This window comes from Strix aluco, chromosome 1 (assembly GCF_031877795.1).
Source record: "Strix aluco isolate bStrAlu1 chromosome 1, bStrAlu1.hap1, whole genome shotgun sequence".
NCBI lineage: Eukaryota > Metazoa > Chordata > Aves > Strigiformes > Strigidae > Strix > Strix aluco.
Window position 1 is genome coordinate 56,042,362 of NC_133931.1, and position 16,015 is coordinate 56,058,376.

At 36.6% G+C, this 16,015-nt stretch overlaps 1 protein-coding gene across 6 annotated transcripts in view; it reads left to right on the forward strand.

Annotated features, from left to right (window-relative positions):
• Window positions 1–16,015, forward strand: part of PTPRM (protein tyrosine phosphatase receptor type M) — a 506,702-nt gene that overhangs the window by 429,737 nt on the left and 60,950 nt on the right. For all 6 annotated transcript variants that reach the window (XM_074821657.1, XM_074821666.1, XM_074821694.1 and 3 more), the window contains 3 exons: window positions 4,108–4,195; window positions 10,217–10,293; window positions 13,091–13,127. In XM_074821657.1, coding sequence (XP_074677758.1) covers window positions 4,108–4,195; window positions 10,217–10,293; window positions 13,091–13,127 — 202 coding nt within the window. The remainder of the gene's footprint in view (window positions 1–4,107; window positions 4,196–10,216; window positions 10,294–13,090; window positions 13,128–16,015) is intronic.

The window sequence follows — 16,015 nt, forward strand, 5'->3', positions numbered from 1 at the left end:
TGTAGGAGACTACACTGTTGTCACCTAGCAACTATGAAGTATTTTTTGAAAAAGTTGCTGCTTGGTTTTGGATTAATAATAAAAATAGTAATCCCGCTCAACACTTTACATTTGTAGATCTTAAAGTGCTTACAAAGATGCATTATTTTTACTATTCTTAATTGGAAGCATGAAAATCCAGGATGGAAATGTGTTGCCAAAAATGACAGTCAAAAAAAATTACAATCAATAAAAGCTACAAATTGTATCCTGAAGATCTCACCCCATTCTCCACATTCCAGCCTCTTCAAACTGTATTTTTATATAGATCCCTTCCACTATTTTCTGGTCTTATGAATTTTAAATGAGGAAAGGGAATTTAAAAAATCTGTATTTGCAATAATTATCTCCCCCTCTCATTTGAGATATTGCAGTTATTTTCTAGTCTGAGGGTCACAGTGAATTAGCCCTTGGCAAATATTTAATTTTTAATGGAAACCACTGCAGCATTGAGTTAAAGCAAGCAAAAGCTTCACATTCATCCTAAAATGGTCCTGCTGCTGCATCACTGACCAGTTCTCATGTTGCATATCCAGCAGTTTTGTATTATTCAGGCTTTTTTTAGAAACTGTTTTATCCAGATTATTGAAATATTTTCTAATAACAGAATGACAGTTGACATTGCATACTGAAATGTCTGCTGTACCAACAGCTGGCTTGAGAAGTGTTTCATTTTTCAAGTAGATCATGAAGGCTGGGCAGCCAAGGTTTTGTGTGATTTGGGTTAAAGAAATACTTATTTTAAATGATTTGAGAAATGTCCTACACTCATTTTCAGGTCTCCATTGCCCTTGCCAGACATTTCGTGGAATGAAGCTGTTTGGGGGCATATTTCTTCCTAATAGTCCACATTTTTAAGAAACTTTTAAGGATGAATTAGAATGAATAGCCACTAAGATAATGTGTGGGCTGCTGTGCAGCAGTCTCCCTGGAGAGTGATATGTCAGGAAAGACATTAAAAGAATTTCTGTAATGAAACGTACATTTCTCACAAGTAAGGAAAGATCTTGACAGTTCATCTGTTATGAGGTATCTGCTCTGTTCTTTACTTGTGGGACAAATGGGATTTCTCCTTATAATTCATTGTGGATTATCGTTCTGTTGCAGTTTGTATAATGGCAGCACATGGGGAATTTAGGAAATGACACTCCAGCTGTCTTTTACAATAGCTGTTTCTTTTTATGCTTTTTCACTGTAATACCTCCTCCTTCAAATTATCTTTTCGGTACACTTCTCACTGAAATACCTGTGTGTATCCCAAAATGAATTAAAAAGAAAAATGGATTTACATAAATTACGTCTATTTTCCCAATGTGATAGGTTTTAGTTCATTCACTAATTTATTGATAAAAACCCAAAGAAAAATATACATCTGGAGTTCTTTTTCTATAATGCATTTTTAATAAAGAAAGTTAAGTCAATATGCAGTAGCTGGAAACGTAAATCTGTCTGCTGGTTTTCGTTACTGTGTGAGGTTTGATATATATGTATTCTAAAGAATAGGATTGTCTATGTTGCAGATACATTATTAGGAGATATTTTATCTGTAAGGCTCATTAAGTTTATCATTGTTTTCAGAAGTTCCAAACAGGTGAGAGAAATTGAACCCGTACATTAGCAGATGAGAAGCAGACGAGCTGCCCAAACCAGTACATTGCCTGTTGTATATCTTCCCTGAATTCAATACCGAACAAATCTTTCCAAGTTGTCTCCAGAGATTTACTTTAATCGATCGGTTTAAAGCAATTTTGTAAAAGTTCATTAGTGGGACAGGGGGAAGCAAGAAGTCCCTACGAGTATATTTGGTCCTCCATATTTGAAGGTGTAGGCTTGGAAGCTGTATCAGCAGGACTCTTCCTCTGTAACAGCACATGTAATGTTTAGTGAATTAAACCCAAAACCACTTGCTGGGTACTGTCTTATTGATCAGTTCTGTGAACAAGTCTCTAGCAGAAGGACTGTAAGAAAACTAGAGTTCTCTATAGTCTATCTAGCCGCTTGAAACGCAGAATCCTGAGGAAGATACCAGGTCAAGTTTTAGACTGGATGAATGACTAGTTTGTTCTGCCTTTGGAGCTTTGTTGCTGAACATTTTCATCTCTATTTTGCCTTTAACTGTCTTTAATAGTTCATGATTCAGTGTGATCTGAGAGTAAGTATGAACTTTGCAAGAAATTGAGACATAGGTCTTCGCCCATGGAGAGCAATTCCTTATGCAGTTCAGTCTGGCTTATTACAAAAGTATTTTCCATCCAGCCTGAGTTGAGAGTGCTCTGGAGTGGGACAGCTTGCTTGCTTTAGATGCCATTGGCAGATACATAATCAGATTGGCGCCTTTTTGGCAAACAGCCACAAATTGGTAAATCATCTTAGGGTTTACAGGGTTCCACTTCTCTGTCCTGGCAGCAATCTGCATTTCTCAGAGCTGTACCCAATGATTAAGGAGAAACTTACTTATATTAGTGGTTTTTAATCATTTCAATTTGCAAACCTTTAAAAATTTTCTAAAGAGACGTGGAGAGATGGACAGACAAATTGAATCCTTTTGACAAGGCTTCTGTTTTTCTTAAGTTATTAAGAATATTATTACAAATTATATATTATTATTATATATTATATATATAATATATATAATATATATAATATATAATATATATATATTATAAATATTATTACAAACTGTTTAGAAATAGTCTGTGTATTCCCAGGAGTTTCCATATCATAAGTTGGAAACCAGCACTCTAGTGAACTTATCAAAGGAAAACACATTTTAGACACTGAATGCCCCTGTGTTCCATTGACTTCAACAAGAGATCAAGGGTTTATTTTTACTTTCATGCTCTTTACTAATGGAAATCATTGCAATTGTAACAACAATGTATTTCAAGTTTGAGGGCAAAGGATACTAATGGTAGTCCATTTAATGGACATTATCTATTTTAAACCACTCAGAATGTGTTGAGGTCTTGCAAGAGATACAAGTTTCCCAAGGTTTTCCCTGTTTAGTTTGGGACTTAGCCATTTTTGGCTTCTGTTACCAGAAAAGTAAATCATATACCTTCATGTCCCTCTTGAATCAAAAGATTTAATCTACTCATCATTTTAGTGAAAAGATCAAAACATGAGTTAAGACCAACCATCATCCTCATAGAATTCCACTGGTTTGTTTGGTAACTAAATATTTTTAACAGAAGGTTATTTCAATATGAAATTATAAAATGCATCTACATTATATGACTTCCAGATACAATGTGTAAATTAAGTAATTGTGCAAATGCTCTTTTAGACCACAGAATGCACAAGATAGTTAGGACATAACAACTTACTTGCTGCCTTTTTGGCAGCTTGTGTGTTTTATTAATGTGAAAATATATTTTTAGCACCTTCAACTTTCTTATTTACCTTAAATTTATTAACTACAGCACAGTGGTTGGGTGAATTTTCTTTCACAAAATCATATTATTTTTATTCTCTGACAACATAATCATCTTGGTATTATAAATTTTGTTTTAAAAAAAAGACACATACATGCTAGTTGAATCCACATTTTTTTAAATGCCTAGATATATTTAGATCCATGAGGTCATCTGCCAAGAAGTAACTGAAACTTGTGGATATGTCAAAAATAAAACGTGTTAGTACAGTGTGTAATTCTGCACTCAAATACTGGAGCAGCTCCAACACTGATGATGAAGTTCCTTCAGCTTCATGTGTGTGTGTGAGAACTATGCAGAGAATCTGGATAGCACAAATGAAGGACTCATAGTGTTGCAAGCATGCAACTTTGGAAAGGTTTAATAGCACTTCAGGTGCAAATACTTCTTGCTATTACACAGATATTTCTGTGTAATAGCAAGAAGCAATTTCATGTCAAAGTTTAGATAACATCTGGAGCCATGCATAAATACCATTTAAACAGGAGGCTCATATTTTTGCTCAGTAAAAGAATCAGGTAAATGACACTTTAACAACAATACCCACAAGTAGTGTTTGACTTTCTCCTTGGTTTATCCGTAAGGTAACTGTTGCTGCATGCTTTTCTTAATGTCACTTTCTTTCCTTTTTTAGAGTTTCTTTGAAGGACAGTCTGCACCGTGGGATTCAGCTAAGAAAGATGAGAACAGAATGAAAAATAGATATGGGAATATCATTGCATGTAAGTGTTGACAACATAATTGTGCGCTGTGTTAACTTCCCTTCATAACTGGATGAGAATGACCACCAGCCTTGTGCTCACATCAGTCTTATATTCCTCTTCTCTAATTAAGAAGGTAAAAGTAAGGGAAGATGTTACCTTTCCTTTTGAGAAACTGTCAGATTTAATGCATTTTTTCACTCAACTAGCCTTCTGTATACCTTCCATGCTGTGGTCAACGTTTGGCTAATGGAGAATGATACCTTTAACCAGTACTCGGCTCCAACAGCTCCCAAACTGCTCCTGGCAGCTTAGTGGAAGAGTACCCATGATTGCATCGGTACCTTGATATTGGGTTCTGGATACTGTAGGAGTGGGCAATACTGCTGCTTAAGTATTCCTTAATAACAGTGACAGCTATCCTGACTTACCCTCTTAATGCTAGACAGACTCTAAGGAAAAAACCAGAATCTGTATGTTTAACTTAAAAATGCCAAGCTTGATAAAGATTAGATATAATCAAATAACTTGAGGAGATGATAGCATGCTTTGGTGAATGACCCCTAAATCTGGCATTATGAGACTGCAGAATATTGTGGCAAGAGATGCTGCACATGAAGATGGCAGCAGAAAATATGTCAAGTTTGGTAGAATTATATATTTTTATATATTGTTATGTATATTATTATATTATATATTTATTATCTTTACACACTGGTATTGTTGCACTTAAAGGTTAAGTTCCCAGTGTGTATGTAGGAGATGATCCCTTCCCTGATCTAAGGGAGATGATCCCTTCCCTAAGTCTAAGATGCGAAGCGTATGTGTTTCTGCCAGCCAGCCAGATAATCATGAAGCAGGTATAAGCAGAGAAATAAGCAGCAGTCACAGCACATCAGAAGTTTTGTAAGCATGAAAACGAATTATGGCCTTTAAAGAGGGATCATTTAATGATACTGCTGGAGTTGAAGTCATGTATAACCCAAGGTACATGGGACAGCATGGAAGAATAAACAGTGCTGATTGTCTGAACATTTGGAGGACCTATGGAAGGTGTATGTAGTGCGTATTTACACTGCCTAACTTAAGCGCCTGGTCTAGGTGCTTGTCCAGGCACAGGCCTACCTAGGTTTCCTCATCCGTGAACCACATGGACTTGCGAGAGAGAAGGACATCTCTTCCAAAGAAATGATTCAGCAATAGAGCCCATTTGAATGCTTCTGAATCACCACCTCAGGAGGTCCTCTCTGCAGTGCTTGCATAACGAGTCTAGAGAGACCAACTCCTCACTTAGTGACATACAGTAGGTGGTATGAATAGGCCCTTACATCACTGTGACCCAGCTGTGCTGAGACAGTCTACAAAGAGAAAACAGCTCTGTAACTTGCTGCAGATGGAGAAGGAGAACCCACAGGAACTGCTTGTGGAGGCAAAGGCAAGTTAAGCAAGAGATGCTGTCTGCCACATCATTTTGAATGGACACAATAGTATTGCTGTGTATTTTGGATGTATACTCTGCTACTTACTGTTCTAGGGAAATGTGAATATCATGACGGACTGGAGAATATGCAAAAGAAGATAAGTTAGCTAGATGTGGCTCTGCTTTTTTTCCTCTAAGCAATCTTTAATGTGTAACAAACTTGTTATTCTGTGAGGATGTAGCAGCAATACATTAGATGACTATTATCTTTTAAGTAAAAATACTGGGCATAAATAAGAATACCAAAAAGTTTTATGCTTAGCCTTCCTTTGTGAAATTTTGTTTCCAGTCCAAGCCTATGACAGTAGATCTTCTCTTTTAGCCAGGTTTAGTGTTGTCAGTCCCCTCTTTAATGTCATGTTAGGCATCACCTTACACTTTGAAGAAAACAGAAGACTACTAGTGCTATATGTCTGAGGTAATGAAGTGATGAGTAGCCAAGGGAAAACAAGTAGAAGGTATTAGATACACAAATCAATGGCAACTACAAGTGATACGGAAGGCTTTCTGAGAGGGCAGATATAACTCAGCTCATTTAGATCTCAATTTACTACTAATGTCCTCAGTATTCAGCAAGGGGAAAGACTTAGATGGAATTGTTATCAATAACACTTCCTATTTATGTGGCTGTGAAAACACAGATAACACAAGTTAAAATTAAAATCCATTAGAGTTAAAGGCACTAGCTTAAAAGAGAGGCTGAAACTGCCCACAGTTTGTCGTTTGTTAAATACATGTATGCAAATTGGGTAGTTAACTGTTTAATTATTTTATGTGTTTTTCTGCTGGATAAATGATTGCTTGTCTCAGAGTCTGCGAGTACAATTTTAGTGGTTCACTTTTGAAAATGTCCCAGATAGTAGTATAAAGTATTTTCTTTAGCTGAAAATAATTTTACTAAATTGCCCTTTTATGCTATGTTTAAAGACTTAAAAATATGATGGTTCAGATGCCACTGACTATGGGTACATGATTATAATTAAATGTATGGTTTTTTCTATAAAGCATTTAATGTAATTTTTTCCATCCATTTATCCTCTTTGTTTAAATTTTCCCCAAGATACTACTGTTACATTATTGCTTGTAGTCATTATTGTTCTCTGAGGGTACTAAAACAATAGTACCAAGTGGCCAGCATTGCAGGAGCTTGTCAAAATGGCAATATGCTTTACATTACCCAAGTGATGTGCGTTTAATTGGCTACAAGCGTGCCCTACCCATTGTCTGAAAGTGGCTACAACTTGTGAGTTGCTGTATCAAACAAACTGAATCATGATCATAGTCCAGTCACCCACAGAAAACATGCTGCTTCTTTACTGAACACAAAAAGAGTTGTGTTTTCTCATTAGGAACTAAAACTGGCATGAATCTGCTAAATGAATCTTTTTTACCTAAGAAAAATTCTGTTTCTGCCGTGATCGTGTAGGGTTATGCATGGATTTTGGCAAAATCTATTGGTTTTTACTCAGGAGAGATCCTGAGGTAATTTCAGAATGGGAGGGGTTCTGTATTTATTTTTATCCAATTCAGTATTGACTAAATGAGAAGAGAATATTGATCACAGCTTTTAAAGCAGCTAAAGATTTTTGGCGAGACATTTATAAAAGGCTTGAGTTGCAAAGAATCAGCAAGGCACGTCCCAAGAAAGGGTCATTGGCTAGGCACGCTAATCAACCAGCTACTCAAGGGGCTTGTTAGAGATCACAGTCTGCAGGCTGGCATATACGTGTAGGTAACATGAGGGGAGCAAGAATAAAATGCTTATATTCATTATCTGTTACTGTTTTCTACAAAGACAAATGGATTCTAACATAACTAATTTTGAAAGCTTAAGTGATCAGTGCAAAGTTAAGTTTGATCTCCTAATAGAAGGGTATCAACAATGAGCTGGAAAACAGAGTATTTAAAAGCTACAAAAATTGTCAAGAGCAGCTGAAGTATAAAGGAAAAAAATATCCTAAGAATCTAGACAGTTAACCTAGAGGCTATTTAAGAATCAACATAAATGTTGGAAAAATATATGGCTTGTTTACCTCTTAGGTTTAAATCTACTTGACATAAGCACAGGTGTAGACACAGTAACATTTCTTTTTGTTGACTAAAGATTTTTTTTTCAAATTAGGAAGTGTTGCCATGCAGCAAGGAGTTAACTAGAGTTTCCAAAGCAATGAAAAGAGAGTCATTCCAGCCCCACTGCAAATAAATGGGTATCAAGCAGTTCATTACCTCCAGAATTCCCAGAAACTTAGCTGAGAATGCAGTACTAGAAAGGATGCACGTGAAGAGGAAAAAGGGCAAAAAGAGGATATGAAGATATAGGTATGAAGTAATTTACTTAGTTTTGCCCAATCTGAAGCAAGAATAATTGCAAGGAAAGAATGGAGTAAATAAGGAAAATAACAAAATAACAGGAAAGATAAAGAAAAGATACCACTGTATATTATTCAATTTATAAATCAGTCTAAAAGAAATAACAGTAAGTTACATTTTTAAGATGGTCCTTAATGGGAAATTTAAGCTTGTTTTGCCCAGTATGAAACTCATTGGTGTGCACATCATCAGACAGGATTCAGTGGCCTAAACATAGACATGTAGTGACATTTCAGGTGACCTAGGATATCTGTGCAGGACCAACAAATGTGACACAGTACACATGAGAGAACTGTGTTACTCCATAGTGGCAGTTGAAGGCTAGGCAGTATATGCCAGGGTATATAAAGTGGCATGAGATGCTTGTGCTTAGACAACTGAATCCTGCCCTAAGTAATTCAGAAAATATAAAAGTGGAGATCTTTACTAGCCTGAGTTGTCCTGGTGAGAATGCTTTTAAGGCAATGATGCAGGAAATCATGAAAATGTGGATGAAGACATACCAGGAGTCCAAGCAAGCTTGACTGCTGGATTCTACTGACTTTAGCAGAAGTTGGACCATGTCCCAAAACTGGAAAAGCAGCAGAAACTTTGTTCTGCAGAAACTGATAAATAGCTTAATTAAGCGGAGAATAGCACAGCATTGGGTTATGTAATGGAGGGTCACATCTCAACTTTTAGTCTCAGAAAAGTAAATAAAGAGTCTGAAAAGGCTGACCTAATTAACATAATTGATTTGAATATTCCAGCATGTTTGGAAAAACTCATTCTTGAAAACTGTTGGGTGAGATAATCACAAGAAAACAGCAAAATAAGAGTGGTGTGGGACCTAGAGCTGGATTTTTAATTCATTCTGATTTACTACATTTTTTTTAAAACTGTGCCCTTTCTCTCTCCCAGGGGAATCCCAGAGAAACATATGAAGCTCTGAGATCTCTAGTCCCTGAGATCTGGAGCATAAAAGAGGATGAAATAAAGAATTTGCCTCTTCCCTTCCTACTCAGTCATTTGAAAATGTCTTGACTTGTAATTCTAAAACAATGTTATTTTAAGAACCATTTTCCCTCTCCTTCCTCCCCCATAATGTGGGCCAATATGCTACTTATGATGAAGTTGGGTTTTTATGCCATTCATTTGTTATCTTTTAGATTTTTAAAGCTGGAAGAAAAAGCTATTAAAGACATAGGTGGCAAGTTTCAGGTGCTCTAATGCTTGTTTACATTTACAACAAAATAATGACAGTCATGAAGGTCTGTCATCAGCTGCAAGTAATATTAGCTCAGCTAGCAAGCAGCATTCAAAAACAGTAATACACAGGTATCTAATGAGCAAGAGTAACTTGTAAACAAGGCAGCAGTGGCTATTTACCATCTCTCCATCCTTGAGATGATACCTTCAAATTGTTTTATCAACAACTTGTGAAGCATTCTGGAAAAGCCATTGTGTTTGGTTGCTTTTGAACCAAGAGAATCAAGAGGAGCATATGGAGTCTCACAGAAGAAAAAGCCCTGCTAGCACACAGAGATTCTTGGGGCGGGGGAGGATCTAGCCTCTAGCACTTCTTAATCACTGCTGTGGTATCATAAAGAAAATGAGGCAGCTGACAAGAAACAAATTCATGCCATGGTGCTTTGGATTGGCATTTGGAAAAAAGAGTTGGAAGTGTTTGCACATTCACGGATATAGATGGCCACAGTGGAGCAAAACTCGGTGACAAAGCCATTATCTGACTGCCTGGGTTTTGTCATTACTTTGGTTTTGCTTTCTCCCTTACTGAAAACAAAATGAGTTTCCTTCAGAAACTGTGAGGTGGCAGTATGTCTTGTAGAATGACTTCGGCTTATTTTGAGTACTGGCAGAAGCATTTCCAAATGACTAAACCTTTGACAACATAGTTATTTATTTTATTGACAAAAGACAGGGGGTATCAAGGCAAAACACATAATTGCAATGGATTTCACACTAGAAATATTTAAGATATTCAGACTGAAAATCAGAGGGGATTTGGAAAGCCTTATGAATGACTGAAATGAGGATTGAATGTAGATACAATATTTTCATGTACAACAAAACAAGCATGAACTTGCAAATGCTGAGGTTTTAGTTTGACTTTAAAGTAGTATTTTGATGAAGGCTTTGTTACTGAATATGTCTTTAATTACTTTTTTTCCTCTCCATTGTTTCCATTTCAGATGATCATTCTCGAGTGAGATTGCAGCCCATTGAAGGAGAAACAAGTTCCGATTACATCAATGGAAATTATATTGATGTGCGTATACTGATGTAGTCAACAAACTTAACGTTGTGTTCAGTCAAAGAGGGAGCTCTTATTATTCTCACATTATTCATGATTTGTAATAGATATCACAGCTAATACCAGCTGCTAAACATTGTTGGAAAGTACTGTCTTTGGAAGCTAGGTGTACACTAAAGGGAAAAAAAAAGTCTCAAAGGTTTTATCAATAAGCAAATGAAAGGAGTCATTTCCTCCAACTGCCACTAGACTGAAACCTTGCCAGCAACACTGTATGGCTACTTTGCCTGCTGGTGCTTATATAGGCTAACAAAATGCTGTTTTCACTTTCTGTCAACAGCTTGGCATCATTCCACATTTAAAAGAAAGCTGTTTGCATATTAATGTGACAAAACTCTGTAATGCCTAATGCAGAGATTTGCAATCTCTTGTCATCTCTGCACTTTTAAGTCGCCTTCAAAGTATATTCTGCAGCTGTTAACCAGTACTTCTAATGCAAGCAAGACATTTCATTAAATATGTAGGCTGTTTAATTATTGAAGGTGGCTTCTTTGTTCATTCTGCATCATGTTAGCTTAATGTTTTACATTAGAATAAATTCTTTAAGAGACAAGGTGGTTTTGGTTGAAAGAATGAACTCAAAAGTAGAATTGAAAATCATTAGAAAATCAGTACTATCTAAAGCCAGAAATCTATGGATAGCAAAGATAATAATTTTATTGTTTACATGGAGTGCTAGATGTTAGGCTAAGTAAAACAAGTGTTGCTTCATAAGAAACCATGTCTGCTAAAGATTTCTTGTTCAGCAGTGGCACCTTTGAAAAATGGTGTCACAGTTTGCAGTTCAAATTTAATCACCAGTATGAAACAGGAATGTAACAGATGTTTTTCTCAGAGTATGGAGGAACTAGAGCTATGCAAGAAAAGTAGGTACTTCAGTTGTAACAGTCTGAAGTCTGAAGTTGTAACCTTCTGAAGATACCTCCTTCTATCGATGTTTTTTAGCATGTTCAAGAACCATTAAGTTAAGCTCAGATTTCTGCTCAGTCCCTTGCTGTTTGAAAGAATAGCATAGTCACCAAGAGGTAAAGGCACATGTGGAAATATATTTAGTAAGACATCTCACTGAACTCTGAAGGGAGTAATCTGTCATGAAAGGAAAGAGAGTTCATGTTGGGGACCTAGATTTGAATTCACTTTCACACTTTTTCCAACATTCAGGATTGTTCTCATTTTAGGCTACTAGTATGTTCTTGTGTCAGATTTTGATCTGACTCTTAAAATATTAAAAGATGTGAGGAATAAGGATTTGTACCATACAGTCTCAGTTAAAATGCTGATAAGATAGCTGCATAGCAACCTTTTTTCCTTATGGAAGTACAAGAGGATGGAGAGAGTGTGGCCCTAAAAGAAACAATGGGTGAGAACCAAAAAATTCGCCCCCCAAACTCAGCAGATGGCTTTGATGCAAAGCTTGGAGGACTGCAGACATCTTCCAAAGACAACCCTACCACAAAACATAGCAATTTTTGTTTATAATCTTGCTAGTCAGGTTTCCATTAGAAATGCTTGGTTTTCTACTACAGAAGCAGCTGCAATTTTATTCTTGCATGCGGTTATTAGTACAGTTGTCATGTTGTCAGAATAAACATGTTAATAAAGGAATGGTACCATCACAGACACTATGAAATTTTCTTGGATAAAAGAGAGGGGGAAATGGTTATCCTGCATTTTTTCACTGGGAAATGGAAGTGTTTGATCCCAGCCACTAGGGATATTACATAACACGTAGCAGAAAAAAATCAACTCTGTAGCTCTCTGAACACTTCTCAGTTCATAGACAGCCAAATTTTGTGTCAATGGCATGCAAAGGAACCAATTCTGTAATTCATGTTATTCCTTCTGTAATATTCAAGGTATCCAGTTGTTTTGAGTCTTTCCCACATTGTATCACTACGATGCCCCTTGCTCTTTTACAAACAAATTGCAATGACATGCAAGCAACAGCTTAAAGTTCTTCCAGTTGATGACACAACACATCATAACCATTATTAAAAGATTAACCCTGGTATAACTGAATCTATCAACATATTAGTGCATGATGTAAACCTTTGGTAACACTCCCATCACATCAGAAACTCAAATACTATAAAATTCCCTATTGGCAACCTATTCAATGTTGGAAAGAATTCATAGAATATTAGTCGTTATTGCACGGCCAGCTTGTGATTAAGTTGCTCTTGTCATCACAGAAACATAGAACTGGTTTATGTTCTTCCTTTTTAGATGTGAACAAGTGTATTCACACCAAATCATTTAGTCAAAGAATTTACCCTCCTTTTTACTGTTCAGAAATAAAACATAAACAAATCACAGTGGACAGAGTGAACATCCTCCCACCCTTCCCCAGGCTGAATGCAAATATAGGATGCTTTAGCTGTTAAAAAAGGCTTTGCACTCAACAGCAATAGCTTGGAGGTATATCTCAGACTCTATGAGCGTCTGATGCCATTAGCTGCAAGTGCTAGAGAGGATTTTATGCTGTTCATTTTCAGCAGAGCCAACAAGGGACTGAAAGAACATATTACTTCTGTCCCCTAATGTACAAGGCTGCAACTTAAGTGTCTTGAAGAAACACATTTGCTTCTTATTCCCCTTATCCCTTGCCCTACCCCCACTGGAAAGAACTTTTACATCTAATATGTTAACTGTATTGTTGTGATTTTTACTGAATACTACTCTAAATGAAGTTTCACTCATAGCAACATAGCTGAGTTGCATATTGCTTATACTTTTTTTCAATTTATTTTAGGGTTATCATAGACCAAATCACTACATTGCTACACAAGGTAAGTTTATCACCCTTTCTTTTTTGGTTATGTGAGGCTAAGAGGTTTTGGTACCTGGATTACAGTTAATACTCTCTAATATGCTTTCTTGCCACAGTCAATATCCAGGACAGAGTAGGCTCAATTACTTAGGTAGAAGTGAGTAAACTGAATTATTATCTAATTTTCAGGTATGTCAAGTACCTTTGTATTCTCATAGGTTTTGAGTAGAAAAGCAAAATACATTCTTTTTGGAAGAAGTTACTCACATGTTGTTACTCATGAAAAAAGAAGTCATAGTAGAAATATTCAGTAAACTTTTCAGAGGGACGACAGTGTCATGAAAATTCTTATCCTCTTAATTGTTCAATGATAACTAGGCTTCAGGTCCTTAAATTACAAAACACTTCAGTTAGCAAGTCTTAGTAGAGGACACAAAGACATACTACACTTGCAGAGGTATTCTTAAAAGGTATCTAGAGAGACAGTTTTACAGGCCATCATTTAAAAGCTTGCTTGTGAACAAGAACGTATTCCTTTGTCAACACACAAATTAAGTTTCAATTTGTACTTGTCTTCAAAGACATGATTTGCCCATTCTGATGCAGTTCTTATTTATTTTTTGGTCAAGTTCAGAGCTGGAACGGGTGGGAAACATGAGTCTTCTGTGACTGCTTAATCATAATATTGAACAATATGCCAATCTTCTGCCTATGCTTGGATAGCATACATGTGAAGATCTGATTGCTTCTCCACTGCTTGGAGGGAATCTTCTCTGTAATAGGTATTCTGTGACAATGCTTCCTGCATTTGCCTGTGGATCTGAAGAAGTTGAGCTACACCCATGTACATTATTTCAACACATGCCCAACCTTTTAAGAGACCCAGCTGGAGTACTGAGTGTAGTACATTCAGAACAATCTTACCATGTGTTGGATTCAGAGGTCATATATACTTTTTAATTACTTTTTATCAAAGCAGAGAAAATGTTGGCCATGTCAAATAAGAGCTCTTCTTGTGATTTCAGTTGTCCCCTAAGTAACCCAGAGTCTGCAGCCTCTAGTCCTCACTTCTACCAGTGGGAGGCTTCGTATCTCTGCCTTTCTGTACTTCAGCTCTCCACAGTCCCAAATGAGGTGCTGCTTTGTGTCAGATGACGGTGGGGCAGGACGCAGATCTTATTTCTAGAAACGCCTCACTACTGTCAATACTACAGTTTTAGACCAGAATTAGAATTTGTGATCTTAGAATGTGAGCCATTTAAATGTGTTTCTTCTTCCACTTCTGCTACCCACCCACCACATCCCTCAGTCCACAGTCTTTCTACAGATGAGCCAGATAGGAAAAGCAGGACAAAAATGCAACATTTGCTCAATTTCCTTTGGGCTTTTACACCTTCCTCTTCTAAGACGAAATGGATTGTTCCATTTAACCTTTAGCTAATGATGCTGTTGTTTTTCACCTTTAATTTAATCCAGGAATAAAAAGATACACAGCTGGCATTTTACTTGCAGTTTGTAATACAGTTGTTTTCATCAGGAGGTTCAGCAGAAGATCTCCCTGACAGCTTCCTGATAAGACATAGGAGAGCCCTATCTGAAGCAAGTTTAAATTTCACTCATATCACTCATAATACTTGAATAACAAATACCAAGCTTGAGGTTTTTGTACTTTCAGCTCTTAAAGCCAAGTATGTAACAATGTATGAATAATGTACTGGAAGTCTATGTACCAGATACACCAGCAAGTCCCAACAGTTTCTCTACCACACTTTTTTCCTGATACGGTGTCAAGAAGGAGAATAAGAGGAGTAGAAACAAGTCTTGTTCCAAGATGTAAAGGATATATGACTGTTTCAGCTGTCATTCTTTGGGGCAGGTCCCATCAATTTCTTCTGTGTCGGTGCAGCTAAATGCACACAGGGATACCTATCCCCTCCCACGGTGCAATGAGAAATTGACTCTCTGAAGACTATAAAATTCATTTTAAAATGGGTATACAATTTACAGCAAATTCAAAATAATCTGGCTGTGAGTTTTTTGATAGATTACATCTTTAACATCTCTTTTTTTAAGGCCAGTTGGGAAGCAGATTTGTATATCCATTTTGGAGGAATGAAGAGCACTGATCTTAAGAGGTTTATGTATTCTCTCTGGCTTTGTCCCTGGCCCGCTGAAGAATCATGAGAAAGTTGATTTTCCTTCCTCTGTCTCAGCTTTCCCATCTGCAGAATAGGGTTAAAAATACTCATCTGCTTTTTATAGTTCTCTTCAATGTCCTAATAGATGCAGCTGTGTAAAGTCTAGTTAGTGTGATTCTCCAGTATCCCAGCTTCCTGAGAAAGCCTTTGCACAATAGTAACACTTCCAGTAAGATGCAGTCTCTGTCTTCTGCAAAGGTGATAAGGTAACTGGAAATAATCTCTCAAACTCCTTTAAGGCTCTATATTAAGTATGAAAGGAAAGACATTTGTTTCACATGTCAGACTATGCCTCTGTATGTCTTTCTTACTAGTAAGCCTGTCACGAGCCATGGCTTGCAGTATAGCCAATGTTCATGTTCTGTTTTAGAACATGCTTTCATATAGATATGTATAAACACATCAATGCAGCACAACAGTTAAGCTGCGTGATTAATTCCCTTGATGTCTACTTTACATCAATCTTTAAATAACTTTTCCATTGTCCCTTTTCTCCTCCACCGCAACTTTCATAGGTGCACATGCCTATTGTTCTTTGAAGGAAAATATCATTATGTGAGTCAGTTTTAAATCTCTAAGGAGTTAGAATGATTGATATTTAATTTTCCTATGTTCTTCTTAAGCTGCATTCGACATATCAAGTGTTAATGAGCAAATATAATTGTTTGAAGTGGAGAAGTGGCAAATTTAATCAGTTTGTAATAGACTA